The sequence below is a fragment of the Oxyura jamaicensis genome, chromosome 2 (assembly GCF_011077185.1).
Source record: "Oxyura jamaicensis isolate SHBP4307 breed ruddy duck chromosome 2, BPBGC_Ojam_1.0, whole genome shotgun sequence".
NCBI lineage: Eukaryota > Metazoa > Chordata > Aves > Anseriformes > Anatidae > Oxyura > Oxyura jamaicensis.
Window position 1 is genome coordinate 58,137,217 of NC_048894.1, and position 27,147 is coordinate 58,164,363.

Genomic DNA, 27,147 nt, shown 5'->3' on the forward strand with positions numbered 1-27,147 from the left:
TATTTTTTATTTTAATTGCCTTTGTTTTCCTATTTGGCTACTGCAGCTGAGCACCCACTGCTTTGTTTTCCTTTGTTTGTGGCTATCTACAGCAGTGGGTTTTAAAAAGCCAACAGTTTCATCCAGTGAAGAGCACTGGTGGAAATACTGATTGTGATCAAACTGTCACAGAATAACTGGTGTTGGAAGGGGTTTCCTGAAGTCACCTGGTCCAACCCTTCAGTGAAAGCAGGACCAATTTGGAGTAGGTTACTGGGGACCCTGTCCCATTGAGTTCTGAGTATCTCCAAGGAAGGAGAAACGACAAGATCCCTGGGCAAGAACCCCAAAAGTTCCTGAGGTCTCATCTGAATTTCCGTTGTTGCAACTTGTGTCTGCTGCCTGCTGTGATTTCACCGTGCTCTGTGCGAAGAGCCAGCCTCCTTCTGCCCTACACCCGCCCCCTGTGTAGTTAAGGGCATCACTAATATTCCACTTAAGACTTCTCATCTTAAGGCTGCACAAATCCACCTCTGTCTCTGCCACTCCTCATATGTAATGTCAACGACTAATCTGAAAGATAAAGAAAACAGGGGCCAAGCTCATCCTGAACATGACTGTAGTAGAGTTTTATGGCAAACTTAAGGCATGCCAAAGATGTTTAGGGGAAGCAACGTTTAAAAAATCCAGCCTCTGATAACAGCTGAGCTCAGTACAGCAATTTGGGTATCACGGCTTCACAAAGGATTTGGCCTGCTGCATGCTGGATGCAAAAGACTTCTGAATGTGAAGTCATTAAATATGACAGGAGGGGGGAAAGGATGTCAGCTAAATGCAGGAGTGCTGTCACTGCAGAGAAGTCATTAGTGTGTATATCATTAGCGTGTATAATATCATTAGTCTGTATAATGATATAATTATTGTAGATGTTAATAAATAAATCACATCTTAACAGCAAGAGATGTGGGTTTATGGTGCGTGTGTCAGTTTCGATGGAGATCAGTGCAGAATCTGTCTCAAACACTTCCATCAGTCCTGGGAAATTGCTCCCATGGAACAGATCAAGGCAATGCAGAGGTTTGTACCTGTCCAGGTTTTGCCTGGGATAGAGTTAATTTTCTTCTTAGTAGGAAGTATGGTTCTGTGGTATGGTATGGTTTTGGATTTGGGATGGAAATAATGTTGGTAACGTGCTGTTTTAGTTGTTGCAGAGCAGTGCTTACACTAGGCTGAGGATTTTTCAGCTTCTCATGCTACCCTGCCAGCAAGAAGGCTGGGGGTGCAGCGGGAGCTGCGAGGGAACAGAACCAGGACAGCTGACCCTGAAATGACCAAAGGGATGTCCCATACCTTGTGGTGTCATGCTGAGCAATAAAAATGGGAGGGAGTTGGCCAGGGAGGGTGCTGCTCAGGGCCTGGCTGGGCATCCATCAGCAGGTTCAGCAGGTGGTGAGCAATTGCATTGTGCATCACTTGCTTTGTTTATTCTTTCCTTTTTCCTCTCCTCTCCTCTCCCTTTTTTTTTTTTTTCCTTTAATTTCTCATTAAACTGTCCTTATCTCAACCCACAAATTATTGCATTTTTCTTTTCAATTCTCTCCCCATTTCCACTGGGGGCGGAGGGGAGTGAGGGAACGGCTGCGTGATGCTGAGCTGCCTGCTGGGTTAAAACCACAACAATACCTCATGCTACACGCACCACTCATGTGGTCCTCATCTAGCAGGGAGGAATGGGACTCATAATGCATGAGATGTGGCTCTCATCTCCACACAAACTCCACGTCGCCCACCTAGATCCCTCCCCTGGCTGACCACACTGACACGAGAGCAGGTATCTTCTGCGTGAAACATCTCCCCTCTCATCCCCACCAGGCATGTTCCTGCCCTCTTTCCTTTTGCGCTATGGAGGCAGCCCTGATGCTCACTTTCCTGCAGCTGTATGAGCAGCAATGGAGACAGAGAGGAGCGCAGAGCTTGGCTGCTGTGGCTTCAAGCCATGGTGAGCAGAGGCTGGGGCTTTGCTGCTTACAGCAGCTCTCACTCTGCTCTTCTCCTCTCTCCTGCAGAGCAAAACTTTCCTGGCCAGTGTCCAAATCTTTGGGCTGCATGGAAGTATGTCTGAGCCAGGTCACCTCTTGGGCCATGCCCCTGAAACAGTTGAAAGGAGGTGAACAAGAGACATGGCTCTTTGCCTCCCATCTTGGGGCAGTCTGTGCTGCCAGTCTGGAGCAAAGCACAAAGGATGACTGCTGAATCTGGAAGCCAGAGCTGCGCCTTCTGCAAGTGGTCAGAGCCACTGGCATTGTTGCATTCATATTTCATGTTCTCCTGCTGCAGCAGCATTACATATCCCTGAGCTGCATGGCACAGAAGCAGTCTGTGCTGCCCACCCTGTCAATGATGCATCACTCACAGTAGAAAGTGAGGAAGGGCATCATGAGACAAACACTTGGCAGCTCCTCCACTCTGCTCCTCACTCTCAAAAGCACAACTGAATAATAAACTTGTAAAACCTGAGCATCCTCTCAGTGGTAGCTGCTCCAAAAAGCACGAAGACTCCCGGGGCACTGCTGCATCATGTGGGGAGGCAGCTGCAAAACCAGTGGACTTGCAAGCTGAGCCTCGGGCACAGCCCTGGCTCACCCTCACAGTAAAGTCAATCTCACATCCCTGGCCGTGTCTGGTAGCTTAGTGGAAAGCTTAGTGGTAGCTTAGTGGAAAAGAAAGAGTAGTGGAAAAGGCTATGAAGAAAGAAAGCACTTGGTTTCTAAAATTCCAGAACTTCCACATATCATAAAAATTTCTTCTCTCTCTTTCAGATACATTTCAAAAAACGCCAACCAAAAGAAACAAAAAAAGGCCAACAGCGACCATCTCAGAATTGCTAGAACTCAAACCTGAAAGCGGCATCTTTCAAACTTGCTTACTGGCTAGGATAGGTTATACCCTTTGGGGAACAATGAGAGAAATAAATAGGCTGCTAATAAAACCAGGGTTTCCTGATGGCTAGTGGCACCTCCAGACTTTTCCGGTATTAGCCTTGAGTATTCCTGCATAGCTGAATCAGCTCTGTGGTAACAGGTATTAGAAACCCTCAAGTACTTCACCTCTGCAGTCTCAGGCACTGAACAGCCCCAGCTGGCTAGACGGAAGGTCATTAATGTGTTGGTACCTGAAATAATACAGTCTGTTATATATTTTTTGAACTCAATTTTAACAATTTCCTGGGGTCAGTTAGGTAGCATGAACGACGCCGGTGGTCCTTTCCTAAGAGTATCAACATACAGTCTAATAACGTGGTTTAGGCTTACGTTCACCATAAAGCCCTATTGCATTGCCATAAGGGCACAAAGGGCCTCAGTGTACATAAAAACCAGATCCCTGCAGCTAGAAAGGGAGCTGTGTAGAAACAACTTAGATGCTTTCCATCAGAGTTTACTAAGGGCTTTTTAACTGGAGATTTCAAGAAGGGAGAGACTGCATGCTTTCAATATATATGGCAATACTCTTGTCTGAGAACTCAGCTAGCTGGGAAGACCAGACTGATATTTAATATAAGTGGAAAGAGGTTTCTCAGGAGATACAAGGATTAAAAATGAACAAAGAATTCAAAACTCTATTTTAAAAAAAGACAGCCCTCATATATACTGATAGCACACTGACCTACACTGATTTCCCCACTTGAGCTACTTTTGCTCTTAATCTTTCATACAAGCAACAATTACAGCAAAAATGATTTAGCAAAGTACGCGGTATTATATAACTGTAATTCCATCATCACAACTATGTGAAGGGGACCTGATTAATCTTCTGGGGGCGGTCCTGGAAACCAGGAAATATAAGCCTAAAAGATAACTGGGAAAGTTTAAGTCTGCCTCTTGATGAATAAAAGTTGTGATGCTTCTTCCTTTTTTAGCTGTCTGATCACTAACTTTCCTCAGTTAATGTAACATCGTAGATACATTTTTGCATGACCTGAGGTTTGTGAGAAGTTAAGCGCAGGACACACAAGATATACTCAAGATTCAGATAGAGCATAAAACTAAAAGCTGAGCCATGAGCAGAAGAATTAGGAAATACATATCTGAACAGCAAGAGTAGAAAATATAAGAGAGGCCAAAAAAGCAGCTAGGTGGAAAGAATGACAATCACCACTGGGCTTCCACCATAATGAACGTACACACAGAAGCACCTACATATACCAGAAGCACCCACATACACGCTACATTTGAAGGGCAGATATCTGCTGGCACTGATGTGTGCTGGAGCTGCTGAAAAACTTACTAGTTTTCTGTCACCCCCTGCTCTTCTTTGTCACCTGCTTGCAGAATTTCTACTGAAATAACCTGCGAATTATGCCACAAACGTTCAAAATGACCTACAAATCCACAAGTTATAGACACATGCTAGTTCACCTCACATTCATCTCTGCAGTCAGGTCTGCTGATTTTATACAGGTTATTTGAGGGTATGGGTTATTTCAGGACATATTCTTAGTACTGGTTACTTTTATAAAGGGTTATGCTTTTTGAAATTTCAATAATGTTCTCTTCTCAAATCTGTCTCCCAACCCCACTTCTTCCCATGACTTAGGAAAGTAGATGAGGAAACAAAAGAGATTTCAAGAAAAATAAGTTATTCTTCTCCTTCACACTGGCTGCTGGGGAATACCTGGTTATCGAAAATTCAGTCAGAACTAAAGTCAATGCCATCTCCAGCAGAGATGAAAGGTCATTGTAAGGCTGCACTCAGTGAGGGTCAGCACAGGCCTCAGATCTGGCTTTGGCAAGTTTAAGAACCTCTTTCCCCCTGCTTGTCTAGCTGTTTGGCTGTCTGCAGCTTTGAGGCAAAGAAATCCTCCCAGTGCTTGAAAAGAGCCACATCAGGGAGATGCCAGTTGCTGAAAGCTGTTGAGAGAACGGCTGGGCAAGCAGTTGCACACCTCAGCCTAAGTTCATACCTTGGCTTGTATGTGGATATGAACGATTTGGTTGTGTGGACCTGAGAAGAGAACTTGCCTGCTTTCTTCTCCCTGCATCACTTTTCCAGCTGGCCACAGAGAATGAAGCACCATTTAGCCTAGGCATATGGGATTCCACTAACATTTCTGTTTCATTTGTGAGTGTTCAGAGACCTTATAATCTCTACCACCTACCCGAGAATTTCTCAGTCTTCTCAACTGCACATTGATGCCTTGTAAACTTATCCTTTGCTTTTGCATGGCAATTTCACCTTTGATATATTCAGTTTATTTATCATTTGTGTGTCCTAAATATTTCTCTCACATCTGTAAACCCACATGCTATACCTACAATTGCAACACAGAGCAGAGGGCAGGTTGGTCAGTGTATTAATACTCCCCAGACAGAGAGAGTGTCCTTGTTCTTTTCTGAAAATAACAATAATAATAATAATAATAAAATCTAATTTTACTTAATTCTTCCAGATGGTTTGAATTATACTCCAGAGCAACTGCCTGAAGTGTCGTGCCTTACAGCAAAATAAGTCATTTCAAATAGCCACACAAAAAACCCCATGTCAATGACAAGCAAATCATATCTAGCATATATTTGTGCAAAGGTTCATATGGGCTTTGAGATAAAGACCAGCTGAATCAGCAGGAAGATCTCTAACGGCTTCAGTGGATCTGGCTTTCAGATTGCCACAATCTATACTGATGGACTTAAAAATCGTAGCAACATCTTTTTAAGCATCTCTTCCCTTTTCACTTGGGAGCATGTCTGAGACCCAGCAGCAGATACAAGTACACTAACCACCATCTTCAAGAGATGAGGTGAACCTCTGGCATCTTAACATCGTTTATAAAATCATTAATCTCTTACAAACATCACGGATATTTTAAAAGAAACCCACCAGCTGCTAATTCTGCTTAATTTCCCAAGTTTTCCTGGTGTCCCATTTTCATATCATCACAGAGGTACCACAAGAGTTTTACAAAACAAATTCCTTCACTGTCCCAGCTGCATCTGCCTTCTTTGACTCGTTCTTTGTAAGCTCTAGAGAGTCATTTGGGATTTTACTCATTGCTTTGAATAAGCACTGAGTTCATGTTTTTCCCTGTACACCCTTCAAAATTTATTCAATGTCTTTGGAAGGCTTATCCATACAAGCAGTTGTCTCTCAGCTAATATATGCATTTCTTCCTCAGTATGGTTCATTTCTTCTTCATTTTAACCTACTGACAGTGGCTCAGTATACTTATTTTCCTGGACAGACACATCAGTCAGGAACCCCTGTTCTTCAGCATGGCTAAGACTTGCACTTAAGTAGTCTGCTTTGTCTCATCAACTAATAGGAATTAGCATCAGATTAAGGACTATGACAACAACTTTTACTTTAGAATTTCTAACCCCTTCAAAAAACATTAATTCTTAGCATATACCTGAGAGAGAAGATACTGACAGCCCCATCTGTGATGAAACATAACGATGACCAACAGCAGTACAAAGTAACAAAGCACAGCAAGAGATGAAAAAAACACAAACTAAACTAATTTGAAATGGCAGGTACTAAAGATGGAACATAATTACCCAAATTAGAATTTGAACAATTAGAATTCATTCATTAACTCAATTATTCTTGAAAAAGTATCAGTATGATTTTAATGACCACCAGAACACAGACTCCTTATCTTGATGAAAATGCCCTCCGAGAAACACTAGGCTAGAAATTAATTTCTGGGTCATGGAGTCCAACACATACAGCAGCTGATACATTTCAACCTCATTGTTTCAGATTTCTTAGCATGTTCCATGGTCCAAGGTGTTGGACTAGCTGGATGTTGGAGAAGATTCATCCATGCAGCATTCCTGTTCCTTTTTTTTCCCCCCATTTTAAACTCTATTTAAAAGGCCAAAGCAGAACCTGTTACGCTGGTGTAAGATAGATGCAACTGTACCAAAAGTCAAGTTTTACACTGTGTTTGCAAAGCTCGCATGTTGTGGAATGAGGTATCACTAGCACTACATACCAGCACAGAGATGATTACACTAGTGCAGTGTGCTGAATAGTCACTGATATTTCCGTAATTTACTAAACTACAGAAGGGAGTAATATGATGTGCAGGCGATTAGTACGGCTATTATGTGACCATAACAAGAGACATTTGGGAAGCAAGTGGCTGGGAAACACCAGACATGTATTGAACCCATTAACAAATAAATGGCTTGTGTAATGATCTTCTTGGTGCTGCTGAAATAAAATCACTCCAGTTCCCCATCTGTCATTCTTTTAATTTCTTCACTTCAACTCTGTGCTGCACTGCAAGTCTGCTAATTAAACCACTCTAAATCTACATTAAGAAGTTCATGCAGGATCAGATGCCCAGTAAGGTTAAGTTGACCCAAATGTTTGCTTTGAAACCTGTGCAAGGAAACAAGGGCAACAGGGAGAAGCCCAAAATTGGTGCAGCTGATCTGCAAATGAAGAGTATGCTTTGGCCAGTGATACCTAGGGATGGCTCAGCAGCTGCTGCTTAATTAGAGTCCATGAGAGGGCAAGAAGGTGACAATATTTTAACAGGAGATATGGTGGCCTTAGCCCTGCCTTTTGTTCTGCCCCTACTCTATTCTTCTGACTGCACAAATGTACATTCATGGCAGCACAATAGGAAAAAGTTCAATAAACAAACGCTGAAAGAATTATTTTAACTTAACGGATACCAGCTCTCTTATGTGATCTCTTCCATTTAAGTCCATCGTAGCTAAGCCTGTGGCAGTGCATGATGTACAAAATAGATTTTGAAGTTTATGAAGTTACCAGGTGCTCAAACATACTTGTACTAGTAAAAGAGGACTAAAGGATGAGGACAATGTCAGTACCTCTGCAGCTTCCACTTCTGATAACTCATGTTACACATCAATGCGCTCTATAGTGCAGGTACCCCAACCGTCCTCTCTGTATAGTCTGATACTCTGCTCAGGAAATATTTGATATATATGACTAGTTATTTCATCCTTTAGTATATAACCTGGCTTCACCACAGGTTGCAGAAGGGCACTGGCTTTCAACACACCAGCGATACGTGCAAAGTCACTGCTTGTCCCAGTGCTCTGAGTCCCCTGTTTCAGAGCTGCAGGGTCAGCATGCTGAGCGCCCTCGGTGACAAGCAGGGCATTCAAGAGAAGTGCTGTGCGGAGCCATGTCGATCCACTGCCCTGCATCATACTCACCCCACACACGTGGCTTTTTCCCCTCTTCTCTCCTAGATACCCAGTCCTTGGAAATGCATCTGCAATATGCAGGTGATTTATTGCAGAAAAAGCACTGCATGGTGTTTTGGGCCCATTTCTTGTGTCTTTCAAATCAGTTCTGATTTTTGGCATCAAACCTAAACTTGCATTTGCTGCTTACATTTGAAACTCCATCCCTTCAAAACACTTTACCTCATCTTTCATACGGAGGGATCAGGAATTTATGAAGAACACAAAATTAATGGACTTTTAAATATGCAGAAAGCTGCGTGCTGAAAAGCAGAGATGGAACAATAAAAAAGAACATACTTGCACATTGTAAGTTACAGGCTACTGCTTGGGAAATCAGTGCAAATGCTCACAAATAATATCATTGTTTGTACTTCCTTTGCTCAATTTGTGCTTGTTAGGTAATAAAATCTGAGTATGTACAACTTGTAAGTGGTGTCCTTTTTGATGACATAAACTGGCAGTGATAGTGGTTCGAAGCACACTGAGCTGAAAAAGTCGGTATCAAGACAGTGGGGAAAAAAGCCACAAGGCACGCAGAACTGCATCACTTATCACTTGTCACTTCAGCTATTGACATATCTGAAATATGTCATAATGAAAATGCAGTTTGAAGTGATTCTGCTTGCTAATTCTGCTCTGTTTTGAAAGATTCTGCCAGCCTGGAAGAAAATCCCAAACCTTTTCCAGTAAAAGCAATGGGGTTTCAGCATATGCTCCACGCCTTTGCTGCATCAGGACCATAAAAGCCAGTGTTAGCGAGCAGTACTCAGAAGAGGCCTTAGTGCAAATGAGTTTTTTGTAATATCTAAAGAAAATCTCTTGCCAACCATCCCAATTTAAACTGTGAGGAGAGGAAATAAAAGGAGGAAAAGGTTATTATTTATAACACAGTGACTATAGTTACGCTGCAGTTAGAGACCAATTAAACCCAGGTTACGCTTTCTGACTCCACTAACTCATATAAATGGACCACTCGCTCCATGTCAGGGTAATTGCAGTGCAAATACAATGGTCTTTATGTCTCTGGATTCTGAAAAAAAAAGTGCCTGTGTTACTGAGGTGGCAATAAGAAATAATTTGGATATGTCATTAAGCTTCAAATTCTTTGAATCAGTGCTAATTAGGATATAGAAAAGCATAACCAAAAATGTAATTACACTGAACTAAGGGCTCAACTGTGCAACTATTAGAAGGCTGCTCATGTGAGTAAGTACGTTTGAACATTTCTGCATATTGCCAAATCAGGCTGTAAAACACTACCATGGTTTTATAATGAAGGAAAACGGAAGTGAATAAATGAATTCATGACATTTTTAAGCTGTAACAAATGTGCTGAGGGTCGTTTTCACACTAAAAATAATTTCCTTGTATTTTGTAGCTCGTGGGGGCAAATTCTGCCTGGAAAATCTGCTCTCCAAATGCTCGTGTAATGGCTAGCATATCTATTCAGTGCACAGTGCCCTAGAGCCCAATCCTAGTTTGGGGCTTAGGTGATACCTACAATATGAAGTGTTAAAAACAACAGGCTACTAATGAAAGTCATTCTGTATTGCTCCTAATCCTTTCTTTGCCCTCTTTTTTAACTCCAGCTCTCTAGAACACTTCAAGACAAGCAGAAAATGCATGCACTTTGGGTTGCTTAACATGAAAGTGCTAATATTTCTTATGCACATAGGAAAATCCTTGCCAATTCCCCTCTAAGAAGTACTACTACACTTCTTTGACCTCCACTGAGCTTACGATGAGCCATTAGAGCTACTTAACTCCAGACACAATAAATTTCATTTGTACAGAAGTGACCAAACTGCTCCTTGCATACTTAAAGAAAACCAATGACATACAGAGCTTTGTGTTAAAATGCTGAAGTAATTTCACAGTCAAATTTAATAGTTTCTTTAAATCCAAATACTTATTTCCTTGTGTTATATTACTTCATGCTAGTCTACAACAGTGGCAGAGTATGAGCACATAAGGTAGGTGGGATGTGGACAGCATTGCATGTACTGTGAAAAAAAATACCGTATCAGAAGAAAACAAAAAATGTGCAGATATTTCCAATGGATCAGAAGCCTACAACCACCTTCCTCCCACAGTTTATGGAGCAGCTGCTTCTCTCAGAATCATTCACCTCAAATGGCTAATCAGTAGCATACAGTCTCCTATAATTGTTTCTTAGCAAATATATTCTGTTAGATCCTCCTTTATGTTGGAAAGGGACTGCCTTGGCAGAGAGCACTTTTTTTTTTTTCACTTTTGTAATCTATGCTTCCTTCCGTCTGAGCAAGTATTTCCAGTTCCAGTCATTTTCCCTGTTGCTTTGCCTTGACTTCTTCATACCTGACTGACTCCATCTCCTTTTCAGGAAATCAAAACAGGAGGAGACATATACACAAACAGGTTGAATATAGGTGGCATTACAATGCTGCTCCTTACCTTGTATTCAAAGGCAGTTGCAAGCTGGGGGAGCTCTGGCTTCTTCACATCTCACGATAAGGAAAGGGGATGCTCTTGCTCAGTCCTGACAAATACTTAGTCACCTAAGCAGAACCATGGCTCCCAGAGAAATGATGCTTCCCTTCCCAGAAATGCTGAGCCTTTCAAAGTACACCACTCACACTTGTTAAACATGTACCTGGCTTGCGTTCTTTGCTGTGATTAATTGCAGCAGCCTGATTTTGTGTTTTCTATAAGCTTTTTTTTAAAACCTTAGCTGCTGATCACTGCAGTAGCCACAAGTTTCTTGCAAGCTGCTGCCTTTTTGTCTTCTGTTTCTTAATTTATAATTATTCTTAAATTTTTAAAATAGACTGTTGGATTTATTAAACATAGTAATTCCCCGGAAACACCGTTTTAAAACTCACCTATCACAGAAAAAGACAGAAGTAAAAAGGAACACACAGCTGAGATTTTAAATCCAGTCTCTGGAAAGAATGAGAGAGAAGGCTGCTCATATGTGCAAGCTCTTATAAAATCCTGGCTTGCAGCACATACATGGAAATGAGGCAGAACGCTTCATTATCAAACACTCCTCAGCAGCCCACGCTCTGACGTGACAGCACATAATGCAAATATTTACAGCAGGAAGTCCTCAGGAATGATCAGTCACCATCAAATGGCAGCAGCTTATCAAGCAGTAATTCCTGCTGTGGGAAACCCAGCTGAGGTAGTATTTCCACACAAACACAACCCAGAGAAGGTCTCTTCCAATAATTAGCCCCAATTTACAAAGCTTTCCCCAGGACGCTAAGCATAGTTGACAAGTGCCATCATGATCTACGAGACAGAAACTGTGGCACGAAAGCTCCAGAGGTTCGATCAACCGTGGTTATTTGCATCTAATACACCGCTAGTGAACACTCCCAATTTAGTGAAGACATTTGTCCTAAGGCTAAAACATTGATTCTCCACTTACTGTCTTTTAATTGTGGTGTATCCAATTTATCTTTTTAGGCTATAAGCTCTTAGGGGAAAAGATTTCCCTTTCATTCAGTATGCTGTTCTTGTGCCTGCTTTATTTTACTGCAAAAGAGCCACGCTCAGGTTAAATCATTTTCACACTCAGACTTTCCCACTAGGAAGATGCAGCTTTCCTATTGCTAGAATTAATTGCTTCAACTTGTATTGTTTTTCTACAACAATATCCGGTGTGAAGATGAATTAAAGGTGACATTATGAATAACAGAAGAGTAACAAACGGAACAGGAATGTTCCAGATGCCACAGAAATGTTCCTTTCTATTGAGGAAACTGTTCAGCTCACCCTCACCATAGTAATGCCTGTGACTTAGAAGTATAAACTACTGTACAAAAACACACTTTATGGATGCCACTAGTTTAGGGGAAAAAACAAACAAACAAACAAAAAAACGCCTGTCAGGATGTTCCTTTTTCCCAGGACTGCAGGTGCTCCGCTTCACTGCTATCACCCCCAGGCCCTAAATTCACATTTAAGCTTTCACCATGTAGGAATTGGTCAAAGTGCATGGCCCTCGATTCCCAGATATTCAAGCTTGACGATTCAAAAGCAATAAAATGTGACAGGACTTTTCACTGACAAATGAACTGCAGGGCATCCTAATCAGGGGGTGAGGCAGCTCTAATAACTCGGTTAGGATGTAAGGAGATAAATTCAAATGGAGCAGAACATCCTTAATATAAGAAAGGCGAGATGCTGCTCAGCCTAAAGCACCAGCGATGCTATACAAAGACATCCAACTAACACAGCAACTTTTTCCCCCTTTGGAAGCAGGTTTCCTTTTAACTGCTAGTTAAATATTGTCTCAACAGCGTGAGAACGAGAATGGCAACCACTTTTCTCTTTTCAGTTGCAGCGAACCACAGCCAGACAGACAGTGAGGTTTTTTGTTGTTGTTGTTTTTAAATAGTTTTTGAATTGTAGTGTTAGGATTCGTCCAGTTATTGGTGTTTGCAGGTCTTTTTGGCAGGACGAGATACCCGCCGGGTATACTGCCCAATACACCAGCTGCTGACCCCATCACAGGAGGTGCCACGCGCCTGGAGGCTCAGACAAAATCTGCTTGGGTGGCTGCAGATGCAGGTGAGTCTGTGCTAGCAGGGAAAATACTGTCCCCATAAGGTCACCTGTCCCCAAATGCTGCTTCTCGAAGGACATCTGCTCCTGCTATTTTTCCCAAGCTGTGCCAGACAAAAATGTTTGTTTCTGTCAAATAAACAAAGCCTCCTTCCCTCTGTCCCTCTAGCGACAGCCTAAGTGACAGCCAGGGTGAATTTGTGATGCCATTACCACACTGGTAAAATTTCCCCTCTTTCAAGGCAATGAACTTTCAAAAAACCTTCAGCCCCTACACCCACAGCAGGATCTGTATTGAGATTTTCTCTTTGCAAAGGTAGGAACAAAATGCTAAGATCCCACAGATGCCACTAAAACTCCCACTGATTGCAATAGCGGGTAAGTTTCCATGCACAGGATTCCCTCCATGAGCCGAAAAGACGTGTAAGAACCTGCTCTGGGATCCGAAGAAGGTTCCTTCTGAGCAGAGCCCCTGCTTGCACCAGCTGGGGGACCACAGCTTTCACTGCCACTGAGAAATGTCTGGGACCCTGGGGCACTTCTCTGAATCACTGGAGCAAGGAAAACAACGGAGGGGTTTGATGCATCCAGTTTGATCACGGAAGGCCCAGGGTGTCAAGTCTCACTAGGGTAAGAAGCCTCAGGGACCTCAGACAAGCATGGCACGACTGTCACAGCCCGTAACTGATCGCACAGAGGAACAGGGGAAATAAAACAATCTATCACTTTCCTGCTCAGCCGTGCTAGGATTATCAGTTCAGGAGACAGGAAAAAGAGATAGGGCTGCCCACCCAGTATTCTTGACTGGATTTGCTGCAAAGGAATGGGGAGGGACCCAGCTACAGGAATAAGGAAAGCTGTGCATTTACTCTCCAGCTGATGATGAATGAGCATAGCAAGGTGCAAACCAAAATAGCTGCTGCTTCTTTTGGACAAGAACTTTCTGATCATTGCCCTAAGCCATTATTTGAAAAAAAAAAAAGAAAAAAGAAAAGAAAAAAAAGAAAAAAAAAGAAAAAAAAAAGAAAAAGAAAAAGTTTTAAAATAGTTATGGCGGATTATTTTGGAATTTGTTTAACATTTTCCCTCTCTCTCTTTCCACTCAGTTGAAAAACACAGGGGTCTGGAGTTCAGTGGTAGTGAAATCACACTCAAAAGCGAGTGCTGACATCTTTTTGCACTTCTAAGGATAACATCTGCACTTTGCATGACTGGTACCTCTGCCCCAGTGGCAGCCAGTGCAGAGGCACACAAGAGCCCAGGAAAAGGCTAGGGCTCATCAGATCCCTTGTTATCCCCTTCCTCTTCTGTGCAGTTAGAATAACACCATTTTCCTGTAGTGCAGTATGCTGTGAAACATTCAAATACTTCAGTAATAAAATAGGTTGCAAGTATACTGCAGAGAGCCAGATGAGGAAAGCCATCTGATGGTTTTTCAGCTAGGACTGGAATCTGAAGGATCATACTTAACTGAAAGCCTTCATACATGCAAGAACCATCCCATTATTTTTCTCTATGCTCATACAGGGTTTTTTTAATCTATTCTTTTTTTTTTTTTTCCCCTTGCACTCATGCAGCAGGGTCACCCAGGTTAATATTGCATCATGTTTGTTGCTATTCCTTTGTTCTTGTTGTTTTCACTGCTTAGTATTTGCCTTGCAATGCACCAAATATTTATGTAATGCAGCAAACAATGAACAGAAAACAACAGAGAAACCAATGATGCATCTACAACACTGCTGGCCTCTCTGGTCTGTGAAGGCAACTGGCAAAAACAAACTAGTCTGCAACTCAGAATGGCAGGAAAAAATAGAAGATGTGAAGAGAATTCTATTGCCAAGGACAATGGTTTGACCCTCACATGGAAAATGTATGTGATACTACTTTTTATTGTATTTTATTTTTCAGTCGTGCAGTATACTCAGCTGAAGATCATAACGCATGTTTCTTTTTCTCATCTGACCTCTATGAAGACTTTGAGGACTAGACAATGACTTTCGTTTAAACACAAGCCCTCTTCAGCTGAAAGTGAATGGCCACTTAAGGCACTTTATCTTCCATGTATGTGTAAAGGCTTCAACTGAAGAAGTTGGAGAGATTACATATTTGCTTATCACAAAGAGCAGCTCCTCTGACATTCTTCTATTAACTTAAAACATACTGCCAATAGTTAATAATGAAACACTAACCCTTCCACGCTACACCCGACAAATTTATTTAGTTGGGTCAAACTCAGGTCTGAGACACAGATGTGACTCAAGAAAATAAATATTCTGATCTCGCAGCCTACTGGTGTTTACTACTTTGGTTGCCTGACTGGCTTACCTTTCAGAGAAGACTGGGACTAAATCAATGACACAGACGGTTGCCCCTCAAACAGATAACAATCAGGAAATGAATGGCAAGTCCTGAGTCAACAAGACACGACATGCTACAGACTACAAAGTATTTTCCAGTGTCCCACAAAATGAAGATGTCCGAGAGCACCCCATAATGTTCCACTGAAGACAGCTGAAAGGAATTCTCCAGGCTCCCAAAATAGTGTATGGACTTGGCCTGAGCATATGAGAAAGATGTACTGAGACACCAACACCTTTTATTCTTACCAGACACATCAGTCCCTACCCAGCATCCAGCTTCTAGCAGCAGTCTACATCAAAAGAAGGTAAAGGGAAAACAACAAAAGTCTGTACATGCATCAAGGGTGAAAAAAGTTAATCCTTCCTGACCCTGGTGCATTCAGACATATTCGCCACACTTGGGACCATCCCAAAAAACGTTATTCAGTGATGTCCACTAAAACCTACGTACACCCACAAATAAGACAGACCTTTCCTGAATTCAGTTTCCAAAGTAAACATCTGAACCCATCCATCTCTAATGTTGGTTAAACTAAAACTCCTTAGTTCTATCAGTTCTCTGCCAAGATGAGCCTAGTAGGTAGTGAAAGTCCTTCAGCAAGACCAGACGATCTTTGGAGTTCAGCAAATATCTCTGTGGGCTTCTACATTTTTTTTCACTCTCACAGTGACTAAATTTTCCAAAAACTGGCAAGATATATAGCTTCTTAGAGCCATTTGAGCCACGGAGCTTTGCTAAGATCTAGAAGATCAAAATTGCTCTCAGTGAAGCCTCAGTCTGTCAAAAATGATCTTCAGTGCTTTGATGGATCAGGGCCTGAATGCCCACTTCTTATTACTGATGCTAGTCTGTCAGAGCCTAGCTGCTTCTATAACTCAGAGACACCGCCATGAAAATGTTCACATCTTGATTTTGAAAAACGCACCTAAGAAAATCTTACTCCTTTTCTGCATGTTTGTTGTACTTAGAGTCCAAGGTTCCCCAGACCTTTAGAGGTATTAAGCAAATCTCACAACACCCATAAGACAGAAGATAACAGAACGGAACACAGCTAGGACACGGGACTGGTCCCAAATCACAGAAGCTATCTGTGACATATTGAGAGCTGACTCTAAGTTCTTTTGGCTTATAGACCCACATCTTAACTGAGAGAATACCCATTCCTTAGCTCCACAGAATGCTTAAGAGCAAATATTCTGTTCAGTTTTCATATATTAGTACACAAGGAAGGCAAGGAAAGCAGGGCGTAGCACAGTGACAGTAGGGAAGATATACTGAAAAAATATAAGGCCAGCATAACTTACGGGAGCTGCGTTGTTTTTCACTGTGACACTTGGAGTTGTGGCTCGTAGTGCCCCGCTCACGCCATGATAGTACTTGAAGCAGATCTTTGTTTCAGCTGAAAGAGGGAATTATTTCAGATTAGAAGAACTGCCAGGGAGAAGCAGCACAATTGGTTGCAGCAGACAGACATAATGAGGTTCACTCAAAAGGCTGGCACGTAGTTGAATTGTGAGTAGTTTGTCTCTGGTTTGTTGGTTGGCACAACAGGATGTCTCCTGCCTCTGATCTTCTGCTTTGTCAGAGTGAAATTTAGAGTTCAATTCCTGTGACTTTAAACAGTTTAAACTGAGCACCAGTTACCACAGGCAGACCTTAGAAAACACAATCAGCATCCTCTAGCTATTCCAAGAAGAAGAAAAGTAGGGACAGAAAACCATCACTATTTAGATACACCAAGCAGTAACGTGCAGAGAAAGTGAGAAACTTAGCACAATGTGTCTGCATAATTGCTCACTGATAGGTTTCATTGACTCAATTTGCTCTGGCCTTGGCCAGAGGAAGGACACAGATCTACATCGATTAACTTCTCTGACAGTTACTACATTAAAGCATTTTTCAAAACAGTGTAGTACCATGAGACCTCATCTGGGAGTATTTCCACTGACTTCCAAATATTTGAATTATGTGAGGAACTCAAGCAAGACCATGATTTTGGACTTGCAGCACTACTTTTGCCACATACAATGATGTTCAGATAAATACATTAAGGAAAACCCATTTCAATAACTGTATCAAGGCAGAGAAGAAGTGAAATCAGCTTCTTGTTGAGGAATGATATTTCTAGTCAGCTTCGTTGGTGGTGCCTGACAACAAATAGGTATCAATGGCTAGGATGCTCCATAATACAACTCCCTTACTCACCTGGACTTGGTGACCTGCTCAAGCAGATCCCAGTTTCCTGCCTGCCTGCTGGCTTGAGTTTCCTCCAGAGTAAACTAGGATGTGAACTGGGTTGCTATGTATCCATAGACAATCAGGACACAGTGGGTGTGAATGTAACAGGTATACTTGTGGGATCTGAAAGACGCCCATTTAAATGAGCACAGCATTAACATCTTGCAGTTTTAATAGGGAATGCTATGGAAATTTTCAGTTTCATAATGTATCTGAAGAAGTTTTTCATAATCAGGTTCTCCTGCGTACAATTGTCTGCAGAACCCCAACAATGCTCACCATAATGATGGTGTCTACATTGGAAAATCATAAATGAATAACAGTGCTTTAATGTTCAGTGCTCATCAGTGTTGAACACCAGAAAAAAAGTAACAGGAAGTACTGTAGCTGCAAGAAAAGATTTTGGAAATTTAAGAGCTGGTATCTTGGTCAAAGATTGTAGTGCTGTGATCTGCTGTTAGGTAAATCCAAAAAACAACAGTGCAGTGCCTCAGGTAGAAGCAAATTGTGGTGACATGCAAAACAGTGGAGGCCCCCAAAAACACAGGCCTAAATTACTTAACTCAGCTCTTACAGATGTACAGCAGCATAAGGAGGAAAATAATCCCTGATTCATTTTTCAAAAGACAAAATAGTTTAAGGAGATTAAAACTTTTCCATGCTCATATGTGACTTGGGTGCTGGTAAGTTTAGTTCTTCCTAAGAGTCACAGAGCTTATGATCCCAAGCAGTTGAACTACTAGTTAGGAAAACATCTGCTTTCCAGGTTGTTTCTTGGCATTCCCACCCTGACTGGGCACTAGAGACTTCCCAGTCCATCGACAACAACCACAGAGCCAGCACAGTTATCTTCTCCAGCCCCACAGCATGTTCTTCGTTGGATGACCAGATGCACATTTCTGCTCTCACAGTGAAAAATACATCTCCCACTATAGACAGACACGAAGGTGCATCCTTTTTCTTCACAGCACTCCATGAGAAGTGGAACAGGCTACAGAGTCCTTCAGCACCTCCACAAAGGCTATGTGGCCCATCCTGGGGTTTAATACACAACTAAGTCCCAAATGGGTTTCTGCAAATTCAAGAGAACCACTTCAGGAGGCCACCTGTGTAGCTGCACCCAGGGGAGCAACAGCTTTAACCAAACAATTTTGCAGTTTTGAGGGTTAAAGAGCACATAGCACCATCTCTGACTCCTGACTGCAGAGCTCAAGAGAAGCTGTCAGCAAAGCTGAGCAAGCTTTTTCGGCTCCTCAAGCTCACCCAGCTTTTTTGCTTCCAAAAGGAGACAAGTGCTGCTCTCAGGTGCATCAAAGCAAAAAAGCTAGGTGAGCTTGAGGAACCGAAAAACTGCAAGACAGATTGAATTTTCATTTTCTCTACAGGACTTTTAACAGCTCAGCAGCTAAAGCATTTACCCACTGAGCAGACAGTAAAAGTTGATGATAATACAATAGCTAAAATAAACAGTTCTCACAAATCATTCAAATCTTATTTTTCCTCTTGTATTGGGTTTATGTGACAAAGTTTCAGTAGTTGTGAGGGGTCTGCAGGGGTGGCCTCTGTGAGACGAGTCAGCTCCAGCTGGCTCCAAAAGGGACCCGGCACTGGCCAAGGTTGAGCCAGTGAGCGACGCTGGCAGCACTTCTGTAATAACATATTTACGATAGGCTCAGAAATGCTGCACAACAGCATCTGGCAGAGTAGAGTGAGAAAATGTGAGGGAACCAGTCCTGCAGCCCCCAGGGTGAGTGCAGCAGGAGGGCAGGAGGTGCTCCAGGCACGCAGCAGCAGTTCCCCTGAGGCCTGTGGAGAGGCCCCTGGTGGAGCAGGCTGTCCCCCTGCAGCCCATGGGTCCCACACGGAGCAGATCTCCACGCTGCAGCCCATGGAGGAGCCCCCGGTGGAGCAGGTGGATGTGGCCTGGAGGAGGCTGCGGCCCATGGAGAGCCCCCGCAGGAGCAGGCCCCGGGCCGGAGCTGCAGCCCGTGGAGAGGAGCCCACACAGGAGCAGGGGGTCTGGGGGGAGCTGCTGCCCGTGGGGGACCTGTGCTGGAGCAGTTTGCTCCTGGGGGATGGACCCCGTGGTACGGAGCTGTGTGGGAGCAGTTCTTGAAGAACTGCTGCCTGTGGACAGCCCCCGCAGGCTCAGTTCGGGAAGGACGGCATCCCCTGGGAGGGACCCCGCGGGGAGCAGGGGCAGAGAGTGACCGTGAGGGAGCAGCGGAGGTGAAGCATCAGGGACTGACCGCAGCCCCCAGTCCCTGTTACCCTGTGCAGCTTCTGGGGAGGAGGTGGCAGAGGGTGAATGGGGGGAAGGCGTTTCTAGTGTCTCACTGCCCTAGTCTGCTAGTGATTGGTAATAAATTATATTAATCTCCCGACACTGAATCCATTTTGCCCATGATGGTAATTGGTGAGCAATCTCCCTGTCTTTATCTCCACCCTTGAGCTCCTTCTCATTACATTTTTTCCCTCTCTTCCTTTCATGAGGGGGGAGTGAGAGAGCAGGTGTGGTGGGGTTTGGAGGCCCCGCAGGGTGAAACCAACACACCTCTCCCCTGGAGATCTTTAGCTACAGCTTGCGTCCAACAGTGAGGTAGAATACAGAGAAGCTTTCATATATATATATATATACTATTACTTACATGGTCAATAAAGTATATATAGTATAAAAATATAAAATTAGTATTATATACAAAATAGTATATATATATACTTAGTATTATATACAAAATAGTATATATATAATATTACTTACATGGTCAATAAAGTATAGCTTTTGGTAGTAGACTGTGTGACCATGTTCAGACCTCACAGCAAGAAATAGGTTGACAAGTAGGAAATCAGTTACCATGTATGTTGGAACACTGTGGTTTAAATAATCTATTTAATTAAGCTAAAAGTACTACAAAGTGAGAACAGAAGAAGAAAATAATATATCCTTCCATAGGTATTCCAGCTATTAGTATTACTTTCAAGGACAAAGGATTACTAAGATAATTGAATATATATTTGTAAAGAACCACATGGGTACCGACGATTCCTTCCTTAGTTTCACAGAATTACTATTTATACTTTAATTTTCAATCAACTTATTCAAATACAGATACAAACTAGAAAAAAGTAACCTAGAGAGATGCGAGTGTCTTGTCCAATTCAATGTCAGAGGAAGAGCTATTCATCAGGCAAAATCTGAGGTGGTGATTAAGAAGTGAGTCAAGGGTTTCATTCAAACAAGAGGTCTGATGGCAGAAGGTCTTAGGGGACCATCTCTGATTGAGAAATTACTCTGGAAACATCAAGGGAACAATGCTTTCTTTTTTCTCTTCTTTACATTTTCCCAGATCTATTTCAGATTGACAATATTAAGAAAATGCCTATTCTTACTGCATTCCAAGATACCCTTTTTGGCCTCTAGATAAAATTTTTACAAGCAAATCTTGCAAAATTACCAATGGCATCTTTGTGTGCAAAAATGTCACCTTAACCTTAGATTTATTTTTTATTTTCTATTTTTTATTTTTTTGGTCTGGGAGCAATTTTTTCCAAATAACATAGTTGGTGCCTTGTTTTCCACTTCAGTGTCATCCTAACATTTTAATAATTTTGAAGATCGTTCTTGTACCTCTGAATCACCTCTGAAAGAGACATTTGCAAAACAAATGCAAGCGCAGACATTCACTGGCTTTGTACCTCTGCAGATTAACAGAAGGCATCTGAAATATAGGCCAGGCAGTGATATAAATTAACCTGAATATTATCCAGCCGCCATTAGCACATAACATGCAAGTATAAGGGCTGTTTACATTATAGTCTTGTAGATTAGCTTGTTCTGGAATAAAGACAACCATTTAAGTCTGTCCTGCTGCCCTAGCTACATTGCATGATGCCCAGGTCAGCAGTAGGTGTTGTCCACTTAATCTCACTATAAATAAAGATGTGTCATTGTTATTTTCATTTCAGTAATTATGAACAGTAGTTCATTGGAACAGGTAATGAAGTTATGATATTAAAGTCATGAAGTAATGAAGTTAAATTCTCCCTTCAATTAGTATAAATGGCATTTAGATTAGCAAATCTTCCAAGAGATGAGATATCTAGAGATGCTCAGAAATACTTGTGCCCATGACAATTACCAGACTACTTGGTAATTTTCATTGATCAAGAACAAAACAGTAACATATTCACCTTACATCAGCCTTGGTATCTCCATTACACCATGTTTTACAGTCTTCCACTGCACTGCAAAAATACACCAGTCCCCAGTCGCATGCTCAGATCCACTGGTGTAACCATCATGGGTGCAGAAAACACAGGTGCCCCAAGTCAAGGCCTCCAAGGCAGAGTAATGAGCCAGACAGCAGGAGAAGTGATTCCATTTCCCTTCTTGTACTGCAGCCCACAGGCACCAACTTCCCCCTAGGTGGGGTGTTCCTGGGGACATGAGGAGGAGCAGGGACGTAGCCCAGACACCACAGAAATCACTCCTCGTTCAAAGCAAAACTTTGAGCAAGTCTGAGTTGTACCAGAGAACTCCTCTGCCATGAAGATTCAACCCTCTCACAGTAAAAACTATCCAGTCCATGGAAAACAATTTCTCTACCAAAGGCCTGAGTTACCTCAATTACCAAGTCAGTTTTGTGGATTAACTGCAAAATTAATTTCCAGCTGAATACTACTCCTGGCAATATTTTATACTGCTTCCAAAATCACTCAGCAATTGGAAACACTGCACTCATTATTAAACTGAAGTGAGTGGAGATAAAATGTAGTAGGGTCTACTAATGAACTGCAGCTAGAGGTAGTGAAGGTTGAAAGCCTCTGGTGGGTGTCCCAGTCCTTCTCCCCACTCCACCTCCATCATCCACCCATTCTTGTCATCCTGGGTCATCTTGTGCCAGTGTTATCATTCCTGTTGGTTCACTTGATACCGTTTCCCTTTAAAGTACTTCCATGCCCAACTTGCCTTCCTTCATTCCTCTAGAATTGGCTAAATTGCCCTAAATTTCTCCTCCTTTTCAAAAGTTTGCTGGCTCTTACAATCCTCTGCTCCTCACTAAGGTTAGTCTGTTCTCAGAGGCTTAGCTTTCACTAAACGATGAATTTAGTCTCTCAAATATAACAAGAAGCAATGCAATGACAGGGTTAAGCAGTTTCCCGTGTTATACTAAAGAATAGAAACACCCACAACTTCCTAATGGATATTTCAAGGAAAAAAAAACTAAATTATATTCTCTGGGGATGCAAGATGCATCACAGCATGCTTTACCAGTTGGTGTTTGATCAGAGTGTGTGATACACGAGGCACTTCCACAATCTGGTTGTAATTTGCACCCGTGGCACTTTTGCTCAGATAAATAGCTAAGGTGACTAGGCATTAGCTAAGCATTTCTAAGCACATCTTTCAGGGAAGCAATGTCAGTCTTCAAAACTGAGTCATTTGCGATCAGTTCCATCTATTAGTAGAAGAGCTGTTTTTGCTCTTTTGGGCAAGCCTCATGCATAAAAAATGAGAGGTGTCAAAAGCGAGTAATGAAAAGGTAGCTGTCTACAGTACGTGGGTGGGAACCGAGCAAACCAAATAAGAGAGGGAAGCAATTAAGTTATGAGTCATAAAGTTTTCCTTCAAGAAGACCCAGCAGTAAAGTAAATAAATGTATGATACTGTGCTATAATCAGATCGCTATGAGACCGTCTGAAATTACAGTAGCCAAGGCGGTCTCTGAAGCAGAGCCAGTAGGTGCGTCAGGGAGTCTCTGCAGGGGAGAACTGGGATTAAATGCAACGGGGATGCTGGGGGTGGCATATGAAAAAAATAGGAGAAGAAATTACAATGGGGAGTCAAAACAGTGACTAAAGGCAGTTTATACAATGCGGTGCAGTGATGGAATCGAGTAGGCATGGGCACCGATGTGGAAGCAGAGGGAAAAGCAGGATTGAGAGTAGAGGAAAATCACTGAGCAGGACAGGACAGTAAAGAAGGGGGAGAAGACTAGGACTGTCTACATGAGAAAATGGAGAATAAAGCAGGGAAAAAACAGCACGACAAGGAAAGGCAAAGGGGGAGAGAGTCAAACCTGAGGATGGATGAGAAAAAAGTGCCCTCTCACTGTGAGCATTCCTTCATTCACAATGTATGAGCTGCATGAGCAGCTGCCTGGGAAACTCAGGACACGAGTGCCTACCCTTTTTACCTGCAGCATCAATACACAGTATCTTCTGTCATGTATGCCTGTTGCTGCTCCATGCAAACAACCTGCTAGGGAAACTTATTTCCATGGCTGCTCTTATTCCTTTTGCTGTACCCGAAAAACTGCCTGTTCCAGTAATGTTGTCTGATATGCAACAGTGATACTCCAGCCTTCAGGCTGGTCTGCTTCTATTTCCTTAAACTGTAAACTGCATCTACTCATGGTAGGCGTTCAGCAACACATCTGCCTATGGTTTTATGTAAGGCTCCTCAGTTTTTAGACAGCCAACAGTTTAAAACCCAACAAGGCCTAAGCAGATGTGTCTGTTTAATCCCAGTTGCAGAATTTCTTCCAATTTTCTCATGACTTTTTCCCTGTCCTGCTCTAAAATGCACATGTGCACAAACACATATGAACACAGACTCTCAAAAGACCTGTTTTGTGAAACGGTAAGATACCAGATTTTATAGTCTCTACTTCCAGATTACTATAATACTCCCTGGCAAGAAAGAAAAAAGCATCTGGAGGTAGAAGTAAGATTGACCAGTAGGTACTGATCATTTCAGGTAAAAATGTTTGCAAGGAAACTAGAGTATATGAAAACCAAGCAATTTAAAACCCCCCAAAATAACTTATCACTAAGATCACATTTGAGACAAAATATCCAAGGTTTTCAAGATACAGAAATGCAGAATTTGAACATTCAAATAACCCTAAATCTGCAACAATGCATGATGTATTTGAGTAGTTGCAGTTAGCTGATGTTTTAGGAACACATTACCTAATCTTATCTCATCTTCAGAGTTTTTCTTCTTGGTTTTGACATAAACAGCTATTGCTTTACAAGGGTTGCATGTTCAGGGCTATAGTTACCTCCTTTATAACAGGAAAGCTGATTGCCATTTATTGTATCATTGATTCTTTGTTCTGTTGTTATTTGTGATCTGTGGATACTCCCTGTTATTGACTTTCACTTATATTTCCTCTGCTTGATAATCCTACTTAGCAGCTGCCTCCCTCCAATAACCACAGAAGTAGGTACAGTAAATCAGTACGCTAATATCTAATGGGTAACAATAAATTGCTCGCAGTCAGTGGGCCACTCTCCTCTGTCCTAGCTGCATTTGTTTGAGCCTCTAGTGTTGCGTGTTCATTGATTTTGGGTCTAGCCATTAACAATCTAGCTCTATTACTAGGCAGTTGACATGAAGTGATATGCATCTACTTACAATTGCACTGTGATTAGTTGTTGATATTCAGTAATTTTGCAGGTGGAGACTCCTCAGCACAAGAAAGACAAAGCCACACATTTTTGCTACCTGCCTCTCATTTCAACTTAGGAACATAAAAATACCAGGAGTTTCTATCACAGGAGAAATATAACAAAGTTGTTCTGTGAAAAACACATAAACCTAATTTCAGCAGGTTTTTGCTTATGTACTTCCCTCATAAAAATTACCCTACTGGAAAGCTTTGTTACTAACGAATGCTAGTGGCTGGACTGGATGTGTGTTTATCTACTCATTTCCAGCACTTGTATACATTTCTTTGTATAAGCAGGACATCTAGCATTGCTGATTACTAAAGCTTCTTGACATTTTCCATTATAAACCCTATTTTCAGTTACCTATACATTTTCAAAGCTACATACATTTGGAATAAAATTTTGTATGCCAGGTGTCTGCCTCAGATCTACAGCACACCATGAAAATGTCATGCAGAAATGTGTAGCTGTGAGGGTAAGGGAATATTTTATTATTATTATTATTATCATTATTTACCTGTTAAATATTTCTGATGACCTTTCCTTTAATCCTCCATGCTAATCTGGAGCAGTAGTCACCATACTAAGCATTTATCTTTTGCTGTTCATGTAAAAGTACATTAAAGATCAGCTAACCTATAAGCCTCTCCAGAAAAATCTGTTTGATATGTTCATTTGAGACATCTTTGATTTTACCATCTAAATGCCCAGGAAATCCTACCTGTTCTGAGCATGTTCCAGACTGGCACTAAGACAGACATTTTCTGCAATGCAGATCCAAGCTCTTTCTAGCTGTGCCATGTCTGGGTGTACCTTCTGCAAGTAGGAAGAGTGTGTCTCTGGGTATCTCCCTGCTGTGCCAAGTAGCATGGAAGAAGAAGTCATGAATCCAGAGTTGCCCTTGCTGAAGGAAGAGGTAGAGGCAGCTTTGGGGCTTTGGGGGGGGGGGGGAGGGATTAGGACCATGGGCTGGGGAAGCAGAAACCAGGACAAAAACAGGCAGGAAGGCAAAGAAAATAAAAATGTGATGTGTGGAGATCATAGGCAGGATCATAGGCAGGTGGAGCAGGAGCTTGGGAGAACAGGTAGCAGAGCCCGGTCTCTGTCTTGCCAAGAGAGATGGGCACTGCCAGCTGCCTTCATGGTGGGAACACAACACGCATACTGGGGGACTTGCATTCAAGCTCACAATTAGGCAAGCACAGGAACAGGCAATGGGATTTACTGTCAGTCTGCTGGCTCGAATGCTGTCTGGATGGGCAAAAGATAGAATGCATTAACATTTTATAGCCATCCAGTGGCCCCTGTGAAAGTCCAGTTCATTGGAAACGAGTGCCTGCGCCCAAGTGCCCACTGAGCCTGGCTTTTAGATCAACAACTGCAGCCAAGGCAGGGAAGAACAAGGCAAAGCTTCCACAGCTCCCCACCACAGAAAGGCCAGTGGAAAAATGGTACTGCCCAACCAGCAGCTAAAGGTGTAAAGATGCTAAATGTCTTTACTAAATAGGTGTTCTAGCCTTTGTATGGCTAAGAGAAGAACCTGTAGCTCGCACAGAGGCATATTCTCAGACCATTCCTCACTTCGCAAGTTTTACTGTATAACACAGGTAATGGGATTGAAATTTGTTTTGCTCAGACAGCTCACATCCTTGAAGATAATCATTTCCTCCTAAAATTATCTTCAGAAATGTGAGATGGGGAGAAAAATAAAATAATAATAAAAAAAGACTCAGCCTTACCATTCCTGGCACTGAGCCATCTCTGTCGTCTCCCATCGAAAACAACAAACTATTTGCTCTGTATTTATAAAGACAGCAGGATCCAGCCCAGAACGGGCAAGAATTTTATGTATTCACTTACACTTAAGCCCAACAGTGCTATCTATCTGCTCTGTCTTTTATGGACTGGTGTAAGAGAGGACTGATAGGCACCAACCTGAGTGAGTGAGAGCTGGGGGGGGGCTGTAACAACTTACTGGTCTTCTATCAGGAGAGAGAAAAGTAGTTTCAGAGAGACATTTGCAAATAAATAAATAAATAAATAAATTGTAAGGGCTGCACTAAAATTGAGACTTTAATGAAATCCTGGAGCCTACAGGCATGTAATACGTTCATGTAAATAAGCTTAACAGCAAGTTGTTCACCACCACCATTAGCAAGTGAGTAATGTATCTGAGAGAAACTTGCAATCATCAAAGCATTTTTACCTGTGTGGTAGCCAAGGCCATAGTAACTGGGAACCATGCCTAAAGTCTGATGCTAAAGTACTCATGTGCATTGCATGACAAACAACACTGCAGGTGAAATCAAATACATATCTATGTATGGCAGAGATG

General features: G+C 42.2%; 1 protein-coding gene across 11 annotated transcripts in view; it reads right to left on the minus strand.

The window, feature by feature from the left end:
* The window catches only part of HECW1 (HECT, C2 and WW domain containing E3 ubiquitin protein ligase 1), a 265,618-nt gene that overhangs the window by 121,627 nt on the left and 116,844 nt on the right, over positions 1-27,147 (minus strand). For all 11 annotated transcript variants that reach the window (XM_035316511.1, XM_035316510.1, XM_035316515.1 and 8 more), the window contains one exon: positions 16,421-16,515. In XM_035316511.1, coding sequence (XP_035172402.1) covers positions 16,421-16,515 — 95 coding nt within the window. The remainder of the gene's footprint in view (positions 1-16,420; positions 16,516-27,147) is intronic.